Raw genomic sequence first — 23969 nt, 5'->3', positions numbered from 1 at the left:
CTGTTTTGAATAGCTAATGAGTTAATATATGCAGGCTTTTGAAAGAGTACCTTAGCTGTGTGGTTTTCTGCTTGCTCTGCCCTGGAAGGGGAAATGTCCTTCATACAGAGCAACAACATATTGGTTCTCAGCCCTTGAAGTGACATACACAGTGCAAAGCCTTTAAGTGTTGCTTCTTCTACCCATAGTTTTCAGATGGTAGATGGAGTGGCATCTTCAATTTATTTCTTTAAACCCCTTCCCTGTGATGGCAGACCAATGAGACCATCTGTCTGTTATCCAAATTAATCAATGGAAAAGTAGATAAGAGATCAGCAGCTTCACTGTATTTACAGAAAAACCAGCAATTCTGGAGAGCAGCAAGGATATCTCCTCAAAGAACTGCTCTGCTCTCCAGTTTTCCTTTGTCAGTTGTATACTTTCACAACAAGGGCTAACATTAGCAATGTTATCAATCACCATAACATACATTTGACAGACCCTCCCCATAGGTTTCAAGGGTACAAAACGTTTCTACTCTAGACTAACTTTATAGTTAGTCAATACTTTGCACTATCCTAGGTGCACAAAGTATACTGGGTCCTTGACTGGCTCCATGGGCATCCAGTCCTTTAACTTTATCTATGACAGAAGGCCTTGTAAGTGAATAAACAACTCTAGATGGAAGCGTATGGGCCCATCCAGCCCTGCTAGGGCCTATCCAGCCACTCCTTATGTATAATGGCTATTTTGGATAATAGTGGCTGTGAACACTTACATGGCAAATTACTTCCTTTGCTTGGAAAATACAGCTGTCATGGAATTATCTTTTATTACTTCATTTATCAAGCATTTATAGAACACATCACAGGATCAGGGGCTAGGAACCAAGTCCATGGTGGTGAATGCATAGCTGCTAGCCATGTGCTGGAGGGCTACAGATCTTTAGTGCGAGGGTCTGCCTTCTGGTGAAGGTCCGGGGACCTCAGAGCAGAGTGGTTGTGTGGATTGAGGACTAGGAAGGTGATGTGGGGTGAAGAGATGCCAGGAAAGATGGCAGTTAAGGGAGGAGTTTAGGAGAGCAAGGGATGCAGGAAGTGTGCTCATACCACTTGGGTGACAGGTATGGTGTTAGGCAAGTGTTGGTGTTTCAGTTGTTCTCGGGCCCTGTTATTACTCCATGGCAATGCTGGTGGTTGGAACTGTGCTTCTCTGGTAGGACAAGATGGGGAGCTGGAAGGGTGGGGGAGCACAGCCTACAGTCAGGGCACTTGAAGATCTGGGCTTTCACCTGAGGGCTCTGGGAAACCTTTGTCTCCCAGAAAGTGTGGTTGTCAGAGTATCTTGGAAGTTAGGTCTGAATCAACTCTTTCCTTATAACTTGATTGCTAAAGTGACCCCAACCTCATCAAAAAGTGTAGCTAACAGTGCCCTTCCTTTCTGCCCTCTCCTAGCCTTGCCTGAGGGTCTTCAGGAGAGTCAGGAGAGACCACTTGTTATGTGCCTGAAACACAAGGACTTTGAGTTGGCTTTTCTTCTCCTGACCAAGGGTGCAGACCCCCGTAGTATTTCTCTCACAGAAGGTGATACTCCTTTGCATGCAGCACTCCATATCTTTCTAGATATTAAAGGTAAGTACTTGTTTTTTAAGTGATATTTTCCTTAAGGGGGAAGCTAGATATTAGAACTAATGCTGTGTTTTTGGCCTTTCCTTCTATGAAAACAAATGATCTGAAAAAGGCCCATAATCTCCTGGCCTTCATCCATATTGTGTTGGGAAGAAGTGACCATCATGATGAATGGTCAGGTCAATCTCAATGTGTTGATTGAGAATTCTTAAGTTCCAAAGTTGGCTGTTGCTGGCAGACAAATACTTTTCATTTACAACATCTTCAAGTGTCCTGAGATCAAGGATCTTGTGAGAGTATTATACGCTTATTTCAGGAGTACTATTGACATTTGGGCTGGATAATTCTTTGTGTTAAGGGGCTATCTTGTGTACTATAGGATATTTAGCAGCATGCCTGCTCTCTAACTACAATCTGTCAGTAATACTACCCTGGTTATAACAATCAGAAATGTTTTCAGGCATTGCTAAATGTGCTCTGGGGAGCATATCATCCTTGGTTGAGAACCATTGGGTTATTTAATGTGGATCAGATGTTTTGGGGAGTCCAGTATTCTGAGATTCCACAAGCTGGCATGTCTGTGCTGTCCACCAAGAAGAGTGGCTCATCACTTACAGGGTTTTGTTTGTGTTTTTCAGCTGACATCGGTTTTAGCTTTCTCAGTCATCTGTTGGATCTGTTCTGGTCCAACCCCACTGAATTTGACTACCTCAACCCCAACATCCAGGATAGCAATGGAAACACACTGATGCACATCCTCTTTCAGAAAGGCATGCTAAGACGCATGAAGAAGCTGATAGACCTGCTGGTAAAGTTTGACATCAATTTCAACCTGAAGAACAAAGAAGGCAAAGATGCCCGGCACCGGATTAAGAAAACTGACTCTCTGCTTTTGGCCTGGAACAAAGCTCTGACAGAGAATAGGCGGAGAAGTCGACAGGACTCTGCCACCCACCCAGGGAAACCCCCAAGGTCTTCTGCCTCTGGTCATACATCTCAGCTCAAATCTCAGAGTTCATTCAAGTCACTGCCTTGCAGCACCACTGCCAGAAGCTTGTGTGAAGGAAGTGCAGTCCCTGATAGCTGGGAGACTCTCCCAGATGCCCAGGTGACCAGGCAGGAGCCCAAGGTCATCAGACCACGCTCTCTGAGAGAGCGCCTAGTGCAGGACATCACAGTTTTGATTCAGCAGGTTGAAGTGGATACATCTCTCCCAGAGGACTGTCTCCAGAGCTCTGAGCCCCAAGAGGCAGTAGCTGGCACAGAAGGAAAGAAAGATGAGCTCCAGCAAACCTTGGGTGCTGGAGGTTCTGACTGTAGTGGGAAAAAGCCTGCCATCCCTGAGGCAGGGGAAAGACATGCTCAGGTAGGCCCTAGGGCCTCACAGCTTGCTCCTCCTGGTGACAGAGGGAAGGAGGGTAGCAATGATGAGGATGACTGGAGCATGCAGGAGATTGAGGCTTGCCTTCAGGACTTTGACAGTATGACCTGGGAGATTGAGTGTACTTCAGAAATGCTGAAGAAGCTGTCCAGTAAGGTAATGACCAAGGTCATAAAGAAGAAAATTATCCTTGCCATTCAGCAGCTGGGAAATGGTGAGTGGACCCAGGGCCTACAGAAACGATTGAAGCACCTGAAAGGAAACATCCAGCTTTTTGAAGCTAAGCTGGACAAAGGAGCCCGGATGCTGTGGGAACTCGCCATTGACTTCTCCCCTCGATGTAGTGAGAACCCAGAGAAAATCATCAACACAGAGTGGAACACGTACTCCATGGAGAAATCAGGCCGAGTCTACACAGAAATCATCCGGATTTGGGATATTGTCTTAGATCATTGCAAACTGGCAGATTCCATTAAGGCCATTTGCAGTGCCTATAACCGGGGCTTGTCCTGTGTCCTGAGGAAGAAGCTGAAAGGTATCAACAAAGGCCAGGTATCAGCTAATATGAAAATCCAAAAGCGTATACCCTGCTGCTATGTGGAGGACACAGAGGCAGAGAAGAGCATGGAGCATGTCAATCCCGAGTACTTTCCTCCAGCCAGTGCCGTGGAGACAGAATATAACATCATGAAGTTCCACAGCTTCAGCACCAATATGGCTTTCAATATTCTCAATGACATGACAGCGACAGTGGAGTATCCCTTCCGGGTGGGTGAGCTAGAGTATGCAGTAATTGACCTTAACCCCAGGCCGTTAGAGCCCATCATCCTCATTGGGCGGAGTGGCACTGGAAAAACAACCTGTTGTCTATACCGGTTGTGGAAAAAATTCCACGTTTACTGGGAAAAGGCTGAGCAGGCAGGAAGCCCGTTACTGGCCAAACAGATATGGCCAAAGAGAAGGTTGGAAGTGGAACCTGGAAAAGAGGGTCCAAGTGGGAAGGAGGAAAAGGTGAAGGAACAAGATGAAGAAGAGGAATGTTCCATTGAAGTGGAAACAGTAGACAGCATAGATGAAGAGCAGGAGAGTGCAGCCTGTGCGGGGGGAGCTGCCGTGGAGCCAGTGAGAGTCAGCCAAGCAGCAGAACTATGTGCACCAGGACATCCCCACCAGCTGGAGCATTTACGTCAGATCTTTGTGACCAAGAATCACGTCTTGTGCCAGGAGGTACAAAGGAATTTCATTGAACTTTCTAAGTCTACTAAGGCAACCAGTCACTATAAACCACTAGAACCAAACATTCACAAACTCCAGGACCTAAAGGATGAGAACTTTCCTCTATTTGTCACTTCCAAACAGCTTCTTCTCCTGCTTGATGCTTCTCTGCCAAAACCATTTTTTCTGAGAAATGAAGATGGGAGCTTGAAAAGAACCATTGTAGGATGGTCCACACAGGAAGAGTTGATTGTCCCCAACTGGCAAGAGGATGAAGAGGAGACTGAGGTGGATGGGGACTGCAGTGAAGAGGATAAAGCTGCAGAAATGCATGCAGGTGACAGTGACCCCCGGGTATACGTGACATTTGAGGTGTTTACCAATGAAATATGGCCCAAAATGATCAAAGGGAAGACCTCCTACAACCCTGCACTGATTTGGAAAGAAATAAAATCTTTTCTGAAGGGTTCTTTTGAGGCCCTCAGCTGTCCCCAGGGGAGACTCACTGAAGAAGCGTATAAGAAATTAGGGAGGAAACGCTCTCCTAATTTCAAGGAAGACCGAAGTGAAATATATAGCCTCTTTTGTGTATATCAGCAAATCAGGTCCCAGAAAGGTTATTTTGATGAAGAAGATGTTCTGTACAACCTATCCTGGAGGCTGTCAAAGCTCAGGGTACTGCCATGGTCCATCCACGAGCTCTATGGTGATGAGATTCAGGACTTCACCCAAGCTGAGCTAGCACTGCTGATGAAATGCATCAATGATCCCAATGCCATGTTCCTCACTGGTGACACAGCTCAGAGCATCATGAAGGGTGTGGCCTTCCGATTTAGCGATCTGCGCTCTCTGTTTCACTACGCAAGCAGAAATAGCATAGACAAGCAATATGCTGTTCGAAAGCCCAAGAAAATACACCAGCTGTACCAGAATTACAGGTCCCACTCAGGTAGGTCAGGCCTTGGACTTGCCTACTTGGGGATATTTGGGCAGAGACCTTGGACTACTTTTGAACCTGCAAGTTCTTGTTAGGCTTTTGCAGCTAAAGTAAGGGTAATATTTTAGAGTTTGTTAGTAAATATGCAAATGGATAAGAGATGTTATGATTTTGGCCACTACTTATTCCTAAGTTGGTAATTTAAATGATGGTTGGCTAGAAATGGACCTTTAAGTAATTATAGCTGAAGGAGCTTGCCATGACATGAAACATTCCCAGGGAACACTTAACTGCTTGAGAAACTTCTGTTAAAAATCTTAGGAAATATCTGCTTATTCGCTATAAAGTAATATGCCAGGTGCAAATCATTAATTTTTAAACATGTTTTCTCTCAGGGGAAAAAAAAAGAAGGGGATTGGGTGGCAGGTGGTAACACACACTCAGGTGCTTTTAATTTGTTTCTCAGTTGTGCCTCCTGTTTGTCCTAGGCATCATGGGAAGCAGTTTGGATATAATGCCTGTGGTTAAACTTCACAACCCTACAAGGACATTAGTCCCATTTTATGTACAAAAGAGGAAAATGAGGCACAGTGGGTTTAAATAACATGCCAGTGCTAGAATATTTCCATTATGGTTTATAGATATTAACAAATTCACTACTTATGTCCTACAGGTATCCATGAATAATGTGGAGTATTATTTTACATATTTAGGAACTTTTAAAAATGGGATCATGCTTGACATAACCTTTTGCAACTGTGTATTTTTGCTTATTATTATTTTTTTTTTTGCAGTTTTTGTTAGCTGGGGCTGGGTTTGAACCCGCCACCTCTGATATATGGGGCCAGCGCCCTATTCCTTTGAGCCATAAGCGGTGCCCTTTGCTTAATGTTTTTGAGATTTCATAAGCATGTTGATAATGAGGAACTCTAGCCCATACAGTGAGATTCACATAACATAAAATTCGTCCATTTGAAAGCACAATTTAGGAGGTTTTAATATATCCACAAGAATGTGCAACCATCACCATTATCTAATTCCAGAATGCTTTTACCACGCCCCTAAAAGCCCATAACCATAGCAGTCACTATTCATTGCCCCCCTCCCACCATGGCAATGACTCATCTTTCTGTTTCTGTGGAGTTTCCTACTCTGGATATATAAGTGGAATCATATAATATGTGGTCTTTTGTGTGTGGTTTCTTTTCACTTAGAATAAGGTTTGCAAGGTTTATTTATGTTATAGCATGTATTAGAAGTTCATTGGTTTCTTTTTTTTTTTTTAGACTTTATTATTATTTTTTAATTGTTAAATCAAGCTGTGTACATTAGTGCAATCAAGGGTTACAATGTGCTGGTTTCATATACAATCTGAAATATTCTCGTCAAAGTGTTCAATGTAGCCTTCATGGCATTTTCTTAGTTATTGTATGTAGACATTTGTATTCTGCATTTAGTAAGTTTTGCCTGTACCCATTCTAAGATGCATCATAAGTGTGGCTGCACCCATTACCCTCCCTCCACCCTAACCTCCCTGCTCCCTTCCTCTCCCTTGGCCCTTTCCCCATAGTCTTGTGCTGTAGTTGGGTTATAGCCTTCATGTGAAAGTTATAAATTAGCTTCATAGTAGGGTTGAGTACATTGGATACTTTTTCTTCCATTCCTGAGATACTTTGCTAAGAAGAATATGTTCCAGCTTCATACATGTAAACATGAAAGAGGTAAAGTCTCCATCTTTCTTTAAGGCTGCATAGTATTCCATGGTATACATGTACCACAATTTGCCAGTCCATTTGTGGGTCGAATGGGCTTCTTCCATGACTTAGCAATTATGAATTGGGCTACAATAAACATTCTGGTACAGATGTCTTTGTTATATTGTGACTTTTGGTCTTCTGGGTATAAACCTAGTAAAGGAATTACAGGATCGAATGGCAGGTCTATTTTTAGATCTCTCAGTGTTCTCCAAACATCCTTCCAAAAGGAACGTATTAGTTTGCATTCCTACCAGCAGTGTAGAAGTATGCCCTTTTCTCCACATCCACACCAACATCTCTGGTTTTGGGATTTTGTTATGTGGGCTACTCTTACTGGGGTTAGGTGATATCTCAAATTAGTTTTGATTTGCATTTCTCTGAGTATTAAGGATGATGAGCTTTTTTCCATGTGTTTGTAGATTGTGCATCTGTCTTCTTTAGAGAAGTTTCTCTTCAACTCCTTTGCCCACCATGAGATGGAATCACTTGTTCTTTTCCTGCTAATATGTTTGAGTTCTCTGTGGATTCTGGTTATTAAACCTTTATTGGAGATATAACCTGCAAATATTTTCTCCCATTCTGAGGGCTGTCTACTTGCTTTATTTACTATGTTCTTAGCTGTGCAAAAGCTTTTGAGTTTGATCAGGTCCCAGTAATGTATTTTTGATACCGCTACAATTGCCTGGAGGGTCCTCCTCGTAAAATATTCACCCAGGCCGATTCCTTCAAGAGTTTTCCCTGCACTTTCTTCAAGTATTTTTATAGTTTCATGTCTTAAGTTTAAATCTTTTATCCAGTGAGAATCTATCTTAGTTAATGGTGAAAGGTGTGGGTCCAGTTTCAGTCTTTTACAGATCGTCAGCCAGTTCACCCAGCACCATTTGTTAAATAGGGAATCTTTTCCCCACTGAATGTTTTTAATTAGCTTGTCAAAGAGCAAATAATGGTAAGTAGCTGGATCCATCTCTTGGTTCTCTATTCTGTTCCAGACATCTACTTCTCTGTTTTTGTGCCAGTGCCATGCTGTTTTGATCACTATCGATTTATAGTACAGTCTGAGGTCTGGTAACGTGATTCCTCCTGCTTTGTTTTTATTGCTCAGTAATGTTTTGGCTATTCGAGTTTTTTTCTGATTCCATATAAAACGAAGTAATATTTTTCAAGATCTTTAAAATATGACAATGGAGCTTTAATAGGAATTGCATTAAAATTATATATTGCTTTGGGTAGTATAGATATTTTAACAATGTTGATTCTTCCCAGGCATGAGCATGGTATGTTTTTCCATTTGTTAACATCTTCAGCTATTTCTTTTCTTAAAGTTTCATAGTTCTCTTTATAGAGATTTTTCATGTCCTTTGTTAGTTATGCTTCCAAATATTTCATCTTCTTTGGTGCTACTGTGAAAGGAATATAGTCCTTGACTGGTTTTTTTTGGCTTTGTTATTGTTGGTATATATAAAAGCTACAGATTTATGGGTGTTGATTTTTTAGCCTGAGACATTGCTATATTCCTTGGTCATTTCTAAAAGTTTTGTAGTAGAATTCCGAATCCCTAGTGTTTTCCAGGTATACGATCATATCGTTTGCGAAGAGTGAAAGTTTGATCTCTTCTGACCCTATGTGGATACCCTTGATCGCCTTTTCTTCCCTAATTGCAATGGCTAAAACTTCATTACAATGTTAAAGAGCAATGGAGACAATGGGCAACCTTGCCTGGTTCCTGATCTAAGTGGAAATGATTTCAATTTCACTCCATTCAATACAATATTGGCTGTGGGTTTGCTGTAGATGGCCTCTGTTAGTTTAAGAAATGTCCCTTCTATACCAATTTTCTTAAGTGTTCTGATCATGAAGGGATGCTGGATATAATCAAAAGCTTTTTCTGCATCAATTGAGAGAATCATATGGTCTTTATTTTTTAGTTTGTTTATGTGCTGAATTACCTTTATAGATTTATGTATATTGAACCAGCTTTGAGACCCTGGGATAAATCCCACTCGGTCATGGTGCATAATTTTTTTGATGTGTTGTTGGATTCTGTTTGTTAGGATCTTTTTGAGTATTTTTGCATCAATATTCATTAGTGATATTGGTCTATAATTTTCTTTTCTGTTGGGTCTTTCCCTGGTTTTAGGGATCAAGGTGATATTTCCTTTGTAGAATGTGTTGTGTAGTATTCCTTCTTTTTCTATATTTTGCAAGAGGTTTAGTAATATAGGTACTAATTCTTCTTTAAAGGTTTAGTAGAATTCTGACGTAAAGCCATCTGGTCCTGGGCTTTTCTTTTTAGGGAGATTTTGTATAGTTGATGCTATTTCAGAACTTTATATAGGCCTGTTCAACATTTCCACTTCATTCTGTCTAAGTCTTGGTAGGTGGTGTACTTCCAAGGATTGGTCGATTTCTTTCAGATTTTCACATTTCTGAGAGTAATGTTCTTGTAATATTTGTTAAGGATTTTTTGAACTTCTGAGGGGTCTGTTGTTATTTCATATTTACCATTTCTGATTGATGAAATTAGAGATTTTACTCTCTTTTTCCTGGTTAGGTTGGCTAAAGGTCTATCTATTTTAATTGATCTTTTCAAAAAACCAACTTTTGGATTTATTGATCTGTTGTATGATTCTTTTGTTTTCAATTTCATTTAATTCTGCTCTGATTTTGGTTATTTCTTTTCTTCTGCTGGGTTTGGGGTTAGAATGTTCTTCCTTCTCCGGTTGCTTGAGATGTCTCATTAAGTTATTAACTTCCTCTCTTACTGTTTTCTTGAGGAAGGCCTACCGTGGTATAAATTTCCCTTTTAGGACTGCCTTTGCAGTATCCCAGAGATTCTGATAATTCGTGTCTTCATTGTTGTTTTGTTCCAAAAATTTGGTTATTTTCCTCTTGATCTTGTCTATAACTTATCTATTCTTCAGCATAAAGTTATTTAGCTTCCATTTTTTTTTTTTTGGGTATATAGATTCCTGTTATTGAGTTCAACTTTTATTCCATGATGGTCTGAGAGGATGCAAGGAATAATTTCCATTTTTTAAAATTTGCTGAGGTTAGATTTGTGACCCAGGATGTGGTCGATTTTGGAGTATGTTCCGTGGGCTGATGAGAAGAATGTGTATTCAGTTTTGTTGGGATGAAATGTTCTGTAGATGTTTGGTAAGTCCAGATGTTGAATGGTTAAGTTTAAATCTAAGATTTCATTGCTTAGCTTCTTTTTGGAGGATCTATCCAGCACAGCTAAAGGGGTGTTAAAATCTCCAACTACTATGGAACTGGAGGAAATCAAATTGCTCATGTCTGTTAGAGTTTCTCTTATACATTGAGGTACGTTCTGGTTGGGTGTATAAATATTAATAATTGAAATCTCATCATAATTGAGTATTACCTTTAACAAATATGAAGTGTCCATCCTTATCCTTCCTTATTTTGGTTGGTTTAAAGACTATTGCATCTGTGAATAGGATTGCAACGCCTGTTTTCTTCTGCTTTCCATTTGCCTGGAATATAGATGACCATTCCTTCACCTTGAGTCTATATTTGTCTTTTAATGTAAGATGAGATTCTTGTATGCAGCAGATATCTGGCTTGAGTTTTTGTATCCAGTCAGCCAACCTGTGCCTCTTTAGAGGACAATTTAAACCATTCACATTAATTGAGAATATTGATAAGCCTTTCGAGAGTCCAGTGGACATTTTTAATCCTTTTGCAACTGTGGAAGTTGGTATTTGATCAAAATTTTCTGGGTGGGTTTACTTTTGGGTGGAGGATTACACTGGTCTTTCTGGAGGATAGGTCTGAGAATATCCTGGAGAGCTGGTTTAGTTACAGCAGATTTCTTCAACATGTGAATGTCATTAAAGTATTTATTTTCTCCGTCATAAATGAAACTCAGTTTAGCTGGGTACAGGATCCTGGGTTGAAAGTTATTTTGTTTTAGGAGATTAAAAGTCGATGACCATCCTCTTCTAGCTTGAAAGGTTTCAGCAGAGAGATCTGAAGTTATTCTGATATTCTTGCCCTTGTAGGTGATGGTTTTCTTTCTTCTGGCTGCTTTCAGAACTTTCTCCTTCATATTAACTTTAGTGAAATTGATTATGATGTGTCTGGGGATGTCTTATTTGGGTTGAATCATGCTGGAGTTCTGAAACTGTTATCTGAATTTCAGAATCTCTTGGCATGTCTGGAACGTTCTCTTTCATAATCTCATGGAGAAGAGACTCTGTGCTTTGTGAAGCCACTTCATCACTTTCGGGGATCCCTATAAGACGAATATTGGTTTTCTTCAAATTATCCTAGAACTCTCAGAGAGTGATCTGTTTTTGCCCTCTATTTGTCTTCCTTTTTGAGAGTTTGGGAGAGTTCGAAAGCTTTGTCTTCATTGTCAGAAATCCTTTCTTCTGCTTGCTCCATTCTGTTACTGAGGGATTCTACTGTGTTTCTCAGATCTTTGTGGGCTGCAAATCTGTCTCAATGTGTCAAAATCTTTGGTCATTTGGTCTTTGAATTCGTTGAATTCTTGAGATGTATTTTGGATTACTGCTTGGAATTCTAATTCGATCTTATTTGCTATCCAGATTCTGAATTCGATTTCTGACATCTCAGCTATTTATTTGTGCATGGGATCTTGTGCTGTGTCTGCCCCATTGATTCTTGGGGGAGTTGATCTACTCTGATTATTCATATTGCCAGAGTTTTTCCATTTATTTCGCCTCATGATTGTTTTTCACCATTGCCTTTGGCCGTCCTCAGAGTTGGGGAGGTGTCTCTCCACGATTAGACCCCAGCAGCATTACTTTATTGTTGTTGGATTTTTGTAGGGAGTGACCCTGTGTATTTCCTCTGGGGCTGTTCCAGCCAGGGAGTTCTGGTTGTGGGAGCAGCTCCAGAGTGTGACACACCTGGATCCAGCAACAGGGTGTGGGGTGGTGCATACGGTTCTGGGAGTGCCTGGCGCCCAGTGACTTTGGCACAGAGAGCCCAAGGCTCCAGCAGTCTCTGGCCAGGATAAGGGCTCCATGTAGAGGCAGGGAGGACACATGGCTACCAGAGTCCCTGGCCAGACGATTGGGCTGGTGTGGAGGCAGGGAGCGTACAGGAGGGAGGACGCGGTGTTGCACGGCTCCCAGAGTTCCTGATCAGGGTGTGTGGATGCCCAGCGGGCATGGGTCGCAGGTCATGGCTAGCTCTTCTGGAGATCCAGGTGGGCGGCAATCGTGGGCCACAGCGCAGCTCTTCTCATTTATCTTTTAAATTATTAGTTTCATTTTAGATATATTTTAAATATTATTCAATTTGTTAGAAAGTACACAGGGAGGAAGATGAACTGCGGCAAAGCCTTTGTCACATGATAGTGACCTCGCAGGCTTGCTGGGTGTGAGGGCATGTGTGTGGCTTCCCTTAAGCAGCCAGTCAGGGTTTCTCTATGGGAAAGTGGAGAGGAGCTTGCCGAGCCGCTCTGCCTCCGCTTCACTGTACCAAGTTCATTACTTTCTATGGTTAAACTGTCTTTTATTCTTTGAGTATGGTTATATCAAAAATTACTCATCTAGGCAGTGGCTCATGCCTATAATCCTAGCACTCCGGGAGGCTGAGGCAGGTGGATTGCCTGAGCTCACAGGATCAAGACCAGCCTGAGCAAGAGCAAGACTCCCGTCTCTAAAAATAGCTGGGCATTGTGGTGGGTGCCTGTAGGGAGGCTGAGGCAAGAGAATCACTTGAGCCCAGAGTCTGAGGTTGCTGTGAGGTATGATGCCACCGCATTCTACTGAGGTTAACAGAGTGAGACTCTGTCTCAAAACAAAACAAAACAAAACAAAAATTACTCTAGTTCCTTGGAAGGATATTTAAGTGGATTCCAGGTTTTCACTGCCGTGAACAGTTTCATGCCCTTTTCTGATTCTTCCAGTAATGTGGATAGATTTTTTTGTCCTTGCTAGCTCTTGAAGGGAAGGGGACCACAATAGCAGTTGATGTGCTTAGATTCACCAGTTTCCACTTGTGCTCATGATTGCTTTATATTGTATACTTTTAATAATAGTAGTATTAGATAGTAAAATTTACCTTTACTGTTTGATAATAGCAATGATGACACACAGGCCTATTTCATGGTGTTCTACCTAGACCACTGTATTTTGCCTGGGGTTAGGCAAAGGGCACATGGCCTCTGGGAGTAGTGAAAAGACCCAGCAAGATTTGTGTTCAATGCAGCTTCAAATCCTGTTTCTCGGAAGTATTCATTAACTGAAGACCATTGGAATCTATTTGTAAAAGTGTGATTGTCTCATGTGTCTCACTGGGTTGTTATGAGGATTTGTTGTTGGAACATTAAACAGGATGATTTTTATAAAGGTACCTATTTTATGGTAGGCATTCAGTGAATGTCACTGTAAATGTCGCTTAAAAGCTTAGAGAATAAATGGGACCCAGGGATGAAACTCTTTGGAAAATCTCCCCTGCTCTGACAATTTTTTTTCATTATTACAATCATTTTATTTATTTATTTATTTATTTATGTTTTATATTTTTTATTTCGCATTAGTATGAGGGGACAAATGATCAGGTTATATTGTTTGTATTTCTTAGGTAAAGTTCAAGTTGTAGCTGACCCCTTCACCCAGGGGTTGTGCTGTATACCCTTACATTGTACACTTCAGCTGAGAGTTTACCAATCCCCTTCCATTCTTTTTTTCCCCCTTTATTTGTTCCCCCTCATTAGAATTTAATTACATCTTTTGTATTTACCTGGATGGAGTTGAAGCACATTCTTCTTAGTAAAGGATCACAAGAATGGAAAAGCAAGTATCCGATATATGCAATACTAATATGAAACCAATAGATAAATAACTGCACACCCACACAAGATAATTTTTCTTAGTGTAATTCTCTCTCAACTAGTTATAGACCTGGTAGAAAAGTGATGGAGGCCTTGTTGCTGTCCCAAGCTAACATCCAGCACTACTGTGACCATGGTAATGTTGCTTCCAGTGCTGTGAGCACCAATGAGAAGACAGGGTAACTCTTGTTTTTTTTTTTTTTTACCATAGATTATAATAGCTCCTTATATGGGCATTCTAACAGCTCTAATTGTTTAGATTACATTTCTGCCTGATTCTTCTTTGTGAGATAATTTTATCTAATATGAATATAGGTTGGGAAAGAGATCCCACAAGACCAACACAGCAACACATCTCTACCTTCAGCCACTACACCCAGAGAAGAATGGCTTGGGACTATGGTGATAATCAACTAGGAAATAGGGTTGCAATCATACATACTGTCAGGGCCAGTCAAATATTCTTCTCAGGGAAACAACAACAACAAACTACACCTCCATCCCCTAAATAACCAAGAAAACCCCTCAGCCATGCTGTATAATATCTGACGTGTGTTTTCTGTTTTATTCCAGGAATCCTTAATCTGGCATCTGGAGTAGTAGACTTACTTCAGTTCTATTTCCCAGAATCTTTTGATCGCCTTCCAAGGGATTCTGGCCTCTTTGATGGTCCCAAACCAATTGTCCTAGAGTCTTGTAGTGTAAGTGACTTGGCAATTTTGCTACGAGGGAATAAAAGGAAAACCCAGCCCATTGAATTTGGCGCCCACCAGGTGAGCTTCTTGGGATTGTATATTTTGAAATCAAAGGCAGTTTGAATTTGAAAAAAGATTTAAAAGGCTATATAATTTTACAAGGTAGAATTCAGTAGACCTTACCCGAGAAAGGGTGAGTTCCAGAGATGGATGAAGGAATAGTTATTTTATTATTACAACTGTTCTGGAAGACCCAAGTTCATGCTGGCCATTTCTCTTTAAAGACATTGCCATAGAAACAGACTGAGCTTTATCAAGTTTCTCCTTGTAGAATTTGATGTTGATCTGTTTTGTTCTGTTTTTCTTCAGGTAATCCTTGTAGCCAATGAGACAGCAAAAGAAAATATTCCAGAAGAATTAGGGTTAGCACTTGTGCTAACAGTTTATGAAGCAAAAGGATTAGAATTTGACGATGTCCTTCTTTACAACTTTTTTACTGATTCTGAGGTATGTCATACTGAATTCTTTTCCTACAGTGCACATATATGTGAGCTAAACTTCCACTATAGGGAGGAAAATTTGAAGCTAAGGATAAGATGGTTTGTCACAGGTGCCTGCTTGTATTTGGAGCATCATTCTTTTAATGTGGGGTTTTGTGTGTTTAGATGTGGGTTTTGACAGTGGCTATTTGTTGTTCCACAGGGTGTCATGGGATGGTCTTCCTGTGCCCTGCCCTCGCTCTCTTGTATTTGTCTTTACTGAATCTGTAATACCTAGTGCATTGTCCAGTTTTCATTAGCCATTATTATCCTTGGCTCCCACAGATGCCCAAGTTGGAGCAAGCTCTAAGGAGAGCCACACAAGTGAAGGCAAGGTTAGCAATGTCCACCCTAATGAGGACAGAACTGGGCAAGGCTAGTTCATAGACAGAGACCAGGAAGCCAACTGAAGCTTGGTTTCTGCCCTCTGGACCAGGTAATATGGTCCAGAACACTGCCCTTCATGGGAGCTCCCGGGGTGCTCCCATGGACTACTGTTGCAGCCCATGCAGATGATGGCAGGGAAAGAGCCCCCAGATTGACCCCCAGGGACTTTTGTGTTGGGCTCATTGCTTTCCCTCAGCTCCTGAGTCCTTGTGATGGTTTTTCTCTCCAAGCTTAGTTCATTATGGATAGAGCTGCCATCTCAAGGCCATTGTCGTGGGTTTTTTAGCTACTGGTTTCTCTTTACTAACTTTTAGTGGAACTCAGGCTTGCTGCTAACTATGCTATGGGGGTTATCCTTTGGGGACTTATCTAACTATGTCCTGGACCCTGTTGCAGACTTCCAGTAAACATAGTGTATACTTGAATGGAATATTGTATACCAAAGTCAAGAGGGCTGTTGTCTTTGACACCTTAAAATCTGCCCCAGAGCTGCACTTTTAAAATTGAGTCCTTACAATTTTTTGGTCATTTTTTAAATGTTATGTTTGTCTTGATAATAGCTATGACTGATATTGCTATGGGTACTTTGCAATTTATAAAGTACTTTTTGAATGCATTGTCTTGCTTTACTAATCCTGTGAAGTTACATGTATTTTTATTACTGTCATTCTGTAGATAAAGCATAAAGTCCTTGTGGTTAAATAATTGCCCATAGTCATAAAGCAGGTGGCAGATCCTGAAGATGAACTTAGATGGTTTGAGTTTCCATTGTTCTCATCCTTTTAAAGCATTGCATGTGAATGGACTTCTAGAACCTTCCACAATGAGTATATTTTTGCCATTCCTTATGTATATCCTTTTTCTATTAAATTTTGCTGATAAAATCAGATGCATATTTGTTAACCCTGGTACCATTTTTAATTTCTGAGGACTTTTTTTCTACTAATACATTCCTTCAATATAAGACTGAGGCTCTCCTAAAAGAGGAAAGGGCAAAACTTCATTGTTCCTGTAAGCTTATACCAGTAACATGCTTGAGGAGCTCTAGACTTAAGTATCTGTAACTTACGGTTGGCTCTGTTTATAAAAGAAAAATCCAGTTATTCTGTCTTACCTTGATCCTGGAAATGGCAAAAACTTGAATATCTCGACTCTATCCTCCCACCAGTGGCTCAGTGAGTTGCCAAACTGAATCTTTTGTTAATAATCACTTCATCCCATGTATACAATAAAATGTCTAAAAACAGTTTTTAAAAGGTGCTTCCCAGTGTTAATGTGATCATGCATTCCCTGGCACAAAGTACACCCTCGGTTCATTATTTACAACCTCCAGACCAAAAAGAGTCAGTCAGAAAATGAGAGGAAATGCTTTAAAAGAATAAATGTTAAAGACAGATTACATATATATTCAGCCTCTGTGTTCTGACTGCTCATTGGGGTTCTTTCGTGGTGAATGGCTGAAGGATGCTGAATAGTAATTGCTATTTGACCATAGGTAACTGAGAAGATCTCCTCCATCACTCCCTGGCCTCTTTTCCCACCCTTTCTTTTTTTTTTTTGTAGAGACAGAGTCTCACTTTATGGCCCTCGGTAGAGTGCCGTGGCCTCACACAGCTCACAGCAACCTCCAACTCCTGGGCTTAAGCGATTCTCTTGCCTCAGCCTCCCGAGTAGCTGGGACCACAAGCGCCCGCCACAACGCCTGGCTATTTTTTGGTTGCAGTTTGGCCGGGGCCGGGTTCGAACTCGCCACCCTCGGTATATGGGGCTGGCACCTTACCGACTGAGCCACAGGCGCCGCCCTTCCCACCCTTTCTTTATGTTTTAGGCAAGTACTCTCCTTGAAGCAGCCATTGCTGGGGCTTATGTGTGGGTGAGTAGGCTGGGGGTCCCTGTCCTGTTTTGTGATGATTCTTTCTGTAGGATTTAATGTTAACCTGTTCAACCACATGTCACTAGAGCCATCTTTTGAGATGGAATGGCCACACCAGCCATTCTCTTGTAGGATGTTGCCTCACTTTTAGGGGAGAGGCAATCATTCTTCCAGTTAACCCTCAAACTGTCCTCCTGTGGGGACATGAAAGAATGACTACCATTTATGCTCTGCTCCAATGGGAAGTCCCTTTTTTCATATTCATGTGTGAATGGGATTGGAGAGACTTTAAAAACCATAACCTTTATGGGTTGTGCATCTGACTTAAAGAATAGGCCCCTGAAAGGTTGGCTTGCTGGTAAAATCTAAGCCTTTTCCTTCATGATTTTTGGTTTCAAGAGAAGCTGGAAGACTTTTAACGATGTTACTTTTATTGCCACATGTGTTACAGGTTTATATTCTTGCTACAAATATGTGTTCACTCCCCAAAGGCCCCATCTTGAAGATAAAATGTGTTTGACTCACAGAAACAGATCAGTCATGTGCCATCTGAACAGCTTTTGCTTCTCTTGCAGTAGTTTTAAAATACAGTGTGCTTCCCTAGCTTTTTCAAGGTCATCCAGTCCGCACCTCATGCTGCCTGCTAGGATCATCCTTTCAAATGTCAAGTACTTGGATTTTCTGCTACTTTCCTTGGTTAGCTTCACAAAGAGGATAGTCATAAATATGTTCTAAAGATTTTTAAAAAAACTTGTAACTACTTAAATGATTTCATGATCAACATTTTTTTAGACATAGCAATTAATTTTGTAATGGATTAGTAGCCTAACCATTCCTATTTAATAGACAGTATTTAAGGAATTTAACCTAATTTATATAGTTCAAGTTACAAAATAACTTAAAGCACATAATGAATTATATCCACTTCATAATTTCAGCATCCTTGAGGAGTTACGTAGATGGCGAGTAACTCTGTTTTATAAAAGACAAATAAAGGAGAGAAGAGTTAACTAGTTGCTCTCACAAGACCTGGGAAATTATGAAATCTGAAATTTCTTAGGAATTTTTCATTCCGAATACTACATGTTATGTGGGCACTTCAGCTTTACTGGGATCTGCAAATCATAGCCTGTTGACCAAATCTCTCTGACTGCCTGTTTTTGTATAGCCTGTAGGCTAAGAATAGTTTTTACATTTTTTAAATGGTTGGGAAAAAACCCAACCATTGCATCCAACTAAGGAGAATAATACTTGCTGGCATATGAAAATTATTTGAAATTCAATTTAGTATCCGCAAGTAAAGTTTTATTCCCCAATTAAGTTTTATTGGAACACAACATACTTATCCATTTATTTGTTGTCTGTGGTTGCTTTAGCACTACAGTGCCAGAGTTGAGTAGTCTTAAGAGAGACTACATGACCTGCAATATCAAAAATATGTATTGTCTGACCCTTTAGAGAAAAAGTTTGCCAACCCTTGGCCTATACAGTCACTTTGTTTTTGGGGTTTGGGTAAAGGAGAAAAACGGATAAAACATCAACTATTTCTCAAACATCATACTAGACATTTGACATTGATTATCTCTCATCCTTGTATTTTCCCAACAAAGTTGAGAAGAATTTTTTTTTTTTGAGACAGAAGTCTCACTATGTTACCCTTGGTAGAATGCTGTGGTGGTATCAGCTCACAGCAACGTCAAACTCTTGGGCTTAAGTGATTTTCCTGCCTCAGCCTCCCTAGTAGCTGGGATTTCAGGTGCCTGCCACAGTGCCCAGCTATTTTATTGTTGCAATTGTCATTGTCGTTTAGCTGACCTGGGCTGGATTCGAACCCGCCAGCCTGGGTGTATGTGGCCAGCACCCTACCCACTGAGCTATGGTCGCCGCCTAGTAGAAATTTTTTTATTATTAAATCATAGCTGTGTACAATTAATGCAATTATGGGGTACAATGTGCTGGTTTTATATGCAATTTGAAATACTTTCATGAAACTGATTAACATAGTCTCCACTGCGTTTTCTTAGTTATTGTGTTAAGACATTTATATTCTACCCTTAGTAGATTTAACATGTACCCTTGTAAAATGCACCAAAGGTGTGGTCCCACCAAATACCCTCCCTCCACCCATCTTCTCTCGTCCCCGTCCCTCCTCCTCCTCTTTTCCCTTCTTCACCTTGGGCTGTATTTGGGTTATAGCATTCATATGGAAGTGTGGGTATTTATAAATTGGTTTCATAGTAGGGCTGAGTACATTGGATACTTTTTCTTCCTTTCTTGAGATACTTTGCTAAGAAGAATATGTTCCAGTTCCATCCATGTAAACATAAAAGAGGTAAAGTCTCCATCTTTTTTAAAGGCTGCATAATATTCCATGGTGTACACAATTTGTTAATCCATTCGTGGGTTGATGGGCATTTGGGCATCTTCCATGACTTAACAATTATGAATTGGGCTGCAATAAACATTCTGGAGCAGATATCTTTGTTATAGTGATTTTTGGTCTTCTGGATATATACCTAGTAGAGGAATTGTAGGATTGAATGGCAGGTCTATTTTTAGATCCCTAAATATCTTTCCAAAAGGAACATACTAGTTTGCATTCCCACCAGCAGTGCAGAAGTATTCCCTTTTCTCCACATCTATGCCAACATCTCTGGATTTTGTGATGTGGGCTACTCTTACTGGAGTTAGATGATATCTCAAAGTGGTTTTGATTTGCATTTCTCTGATGATTAAGGATGATTAGTATTTTTTCATGTGTCTATAGGCTGTGCACCTGTCTTCTTCAGAGAAGTTTCTCTTCAAGACCCTTGCCCAGCCTGAGATAGGATCACTTGTTCTTTTCTTGCTAATACATTTGAGTTCTCTGGATTCTGGTTATTAAACCTTCATCAGAGACATAACCTGCAAATATCTTCTCCTATTCTGACAGCTGTCTGCTTGCTTTGCGTACTGTGTTCTTGGCTGTGCAGAAGCTTTTTAGTTTGATCAGATCCCAGTAATGTATTTTTGGTATTACTTCAATTGCCCAGGGAGTCCTCCTCATAAAATATTCTCCCTGGGCAGTGCCTGTAGCTTAAGGAGTAGGGTGCTGGCCCTATTGGAGGTGGCGAGTTCAAACCTGGCCCCAGCCCCCCCCCCAAAAAAAAAAAATTCTCCCAGGCCGATTTCTTCAGGTATTTTCCCTGCACTTTCTTCTAGTATTTTTATAGTTTCATGTCTTACGTTTAAATCTTTTATCCAGTGAGTCTATCTTTGTTAATGGTGAAAGGTGTGGGTCCAGTTTCAGTCTTTTATAGGTTGCGAGCCAGTTCACGCAGCACCATTTGTTAAATAGGGAATCTTTTCCCCTCTGAATGTTTTTGATTGGCCTATTGAAGATCAAATGACAGTAAGTAGCTGGGGGTTCATCTCTTGGTTCTCTATTCTGTTCCAGATATCTACTTCTCTGTTTTTGTGCCAGTACCATGCTGTTTTGATCACTATCGATTTGTAGTAAAGTCTGAGGTCTGGTAGATATCTACCTCTCTTTTTCTGGGCCAGTGCCATGCTGTTTTGATCACTGTTGATTTATAGTCTGAGGTCTGGTAGCATGATTCCTCCTGCTTTGTTTTTATTTCTGAGTAATGTCTTGGCTATTTGAGGTTTTTTTCTGATTCCATATAAAACGAAGTATTATTTTCTCGAGGTCTTTAAAGTATGACAGTAGTGCTTTTATAGGGATTGCATTAAAATTGTATATTGCTTTGGGTAGTGTGGACATTTTAACAATGTTGATTCTTCCCAGCCATGAGCATGTTATGTTTTTCCCATTTGTTAACATCTTCAGCTATTTCTTTTATTAGAGTTTCATAGTTCTCCTTATAGAGATCTTTCACATCCTTTGTTAGGTAAACTTAAATATTTCATCTTCTTTGGCACTACTGTAAAAGAAATAGAGTCCTTGACTGTTTTTTTTTTCAGCTTGACTGTCATTGGTATATATAAATGCTACAGATTTGTGAGTATTGGTTTTGTAATGTACTGAGACATCGCTATATTCCTTCATCATTTCTACGGTTTTGTAGTTGAATCCCTGGCATTTTCCAGATACACAGTCATATTATCTGCGAAGAGTGAAAGTTTGATCTCCTCTGACCCTATTTGTATACCCTTGATTGCCTTTTCTTGCCTAATTGCGATGGCTAAGACTTCCATTACAATGTTAAAAAGCAGTGGGGACAATGGGCAACCATGCCTGTGGTTCCTGATCTGATTGGAATGATTCCAATTTAACTCCATTCAATATGATATTGGCTATGGGTTTGCTGTAGATGGCCTCTATCAGTTTAAGAAATATCCCTTCTACACCTATTTTCTTAAGTGTTCTGATCATGAAAAGATGCTGAATATTATCAAAAGCTTTTTCTGCCATCAATTGAGAGAATCATATGGTCTTTATTTTTTTATTTTGTTTATGTGATGAATTATATTCATAGATTTATGTATATTGAACCAGCCTTGAGATCTTGGGATAAAACCCACTTCGTCATGGTATATAATTTGTTTGATGTGTTGCTGGATCTGTTTGTTAGGATCTTGTTGAATATTTTTGCATCAATATTCATTAGTGATATAGGTCTATAGTTTTCTTTTCTTGGGTCTTTTCCTGGTTTGGGGATCAAGGTGATGTTTGCTTCATAGAATGTGTCAGTTAGTATTCCTTCTATTTCTATATTTTGGAAAAGGTTAAGTAATATAGGTACTAGTTCCTCTTCAAAGGTTTGGTAGAATTCTGACGTAAAGCCATCTGGTTCTAGACTTTACTTTTTGGGGAGATTTTGTATAGTTGATGCTATTTCACAGCTTGATGTAGGCCTGTTTAACATTTCCACCTCATTTAGGAAGGTGAGGTGCTTCTAAGTATTGGTCAATTTCCTTCAGATTTACGTATTTCTGAGAATAGAGTTTCTTGTAATATCCATTATGGATTTTTTGAATTTCTGAGGAGTCTATTGTTATTTCTTTTTTTTTATTAATATTATATCATAGCTGTGTACATTAATGTGATCATGGGGCACCATACACTGGTTTTATAAACAGTTTGACACATTTTCATCACACTGGTTAACATAGCATTCCTGGCATTTTCTTAGTTATTGTGTTATGACAATTATATTCTACATTTACTAAGTTTCACATGTACCCTTGTAAGATGCACCACAGGTGTAATCCCACCAATCACCCTCCCTCTGCCCATTCTCCCCCTTCCCTCCGGTCCCTCTCCCCCTTCCCCATATTCTTAGGTCATAACTGCATTATAGCTTTCATATGAAAGCCATAAATTATTTTCAAAGTAGGGTTGAGTACATTGGATACTTTTTCTTCCATTCTTGAGATACTTTACTAACAAGAATATGTTCCAGCTCCATCCCTGTAAACATGAAAGAGGTAAAGTCTCCATCTTTCTTTAAGACTGTGTAATATTCCATGGTGTACATATTCCACAATTTATTAATCTGTTCGTGATCAATGGGCACTTGGGCTTTTTCCATGACTTAGCAATTGTGAATTGGGCTGCAATAAACATTCTGGTACAAATATCTTTATTATAATGTGATTTTGGTCTTCTGGATATATACCTAGTAGAGGAATTATAGGATTGAATGGCAGATCTATTTTTAGATCTCTAAGTGTTCTCCAAACATCTTTCCAAAAGGAATGTATTAATTTTCATTCCCACCAGCAGTGTAGAAGTGTTCCCTTTCTCTGGTCTTGGGATTTTGTGATATGGGCTAATCTTACTGGACTTAGACGGTATCTCCAGGTAGTTTTGATTTGCATTTCTCCGATGATTAAAATGATGAGCATTTTTTCATATGTCTGCAGGCTGTGCACCTGTCTTCTTCAGAGAAGTTTCTCTTTAAGTCCCTTACCCAGCCTGTGATGGGATCACTTGTTCTTTTCTTGCTTATCCATTTGAGTTCTCTGTGGATTCTGGTTATTAAACCTTTGCCAGAGACATAACCTGCAAATATCTTCTCCCATTCTGAGGGCTGTTTGCTTGCTTTACTTACTGTGTTTTTGGCTGTGCAGAAGCTTTTTAGTTTGATCAGGTCCCAGTAGTGTATTTTTGAAGCTGCTTCAATTGCCCGGGGGGGTCCTCCTAATAAAATACTCACCCAGACCGATTTCTTCAAGGGTTTTCCCTGCACTCTCTTCTAGTATTTTTATAGTTTCATGTCTTAAGTTTAAATCTTTAATCCAGTGAGAGTCTATCTTAGTTAATGGTGAAAGGTGTGGGTCCAGATTCAGTCTTCTACAGGTTGCCAGCCAGTCCTCCCAGCACCATTTGTTAAATAGGGAATCATTTCCCCACTGAATGTTTTTAATTGGCTTGTCAAAGATCAAATAACAGTAAGTAGCTGGATTCATCTCTTGGTTCTCTATTCTGTTCCAGACATCTACCTCTCTGTTTTGTGCCAGTACCATGCCGTTTTGATCACTATCGATTTATAGTATAGTCTGAGGTCTGGTAGCGTAATTCTTCCTGCTTTGTTTTTATTTCTGAGTAATGTCTTGGCTATTCGAAGTTTTTTCTGATTCCATATAAAACCAAGTGTTATTTTTTCAAGATCTTTAAAGTATGACAGTGAAGCTTTAATAGGGATTGCATTAAAATTGTATATTGCTTTGGGAAGTATGGACATTTTAACAATGTTGATTCTTCCCAGCCATGAGCATGCTATATTTTTCCATTTGTTAAT

General features: G+C 40.1%; 1 protein-coding gene across 1 annotated transcript in view; it reads left to right on the top strand.

Annotated features, from left to right (window-relative positions):
• The window catches only part of TRANK1 (tetratricopeptide repeat and ankyrin repeat containing 1), a 126458-nt gene that overhangs the window by 59935 nt on the left and 42554 nt on the right, over positions 1-23969 (top strand). Inside the window, exons 10-13 of the mRNA XM_053600052.1 lie at positions 1434-1610; positions 2246-5152; positions 14303-14502; positions 14794-14931. Of these exons, the coding sequence (XP_053456027.1) occupies positions 1434-1610; positions 2246-5152; positions 14303-14502; positions 14794-14931 (3422 nt within the window). The remainder of the gene's footprint in view (positions 1-1433; positions 1611-2245; positions 5153-14302; positions 14503-14793; positions 14932-23969) is intronic.

This window comes from Nycticebus coucang, chromosome 8 (genome assembly GCF_027406575.1).
Source record: "Nycticebus coucang isolate mNycCou1 chromosome 8, mNycCou1.pri, whole genome shotgun sequence".
Classification (NCBI taxonomy): domain Eukaryota; kingdom Metazoa; phylum Chordata; class Mammalia; order Primates; family Lorisidae; genus Nycticebus; species Nycticebus coucang.
Note: the sequence above shows the minus strand (reverse complement) of the source record. Positions and strands in the feature narration are given on the sequence as shown.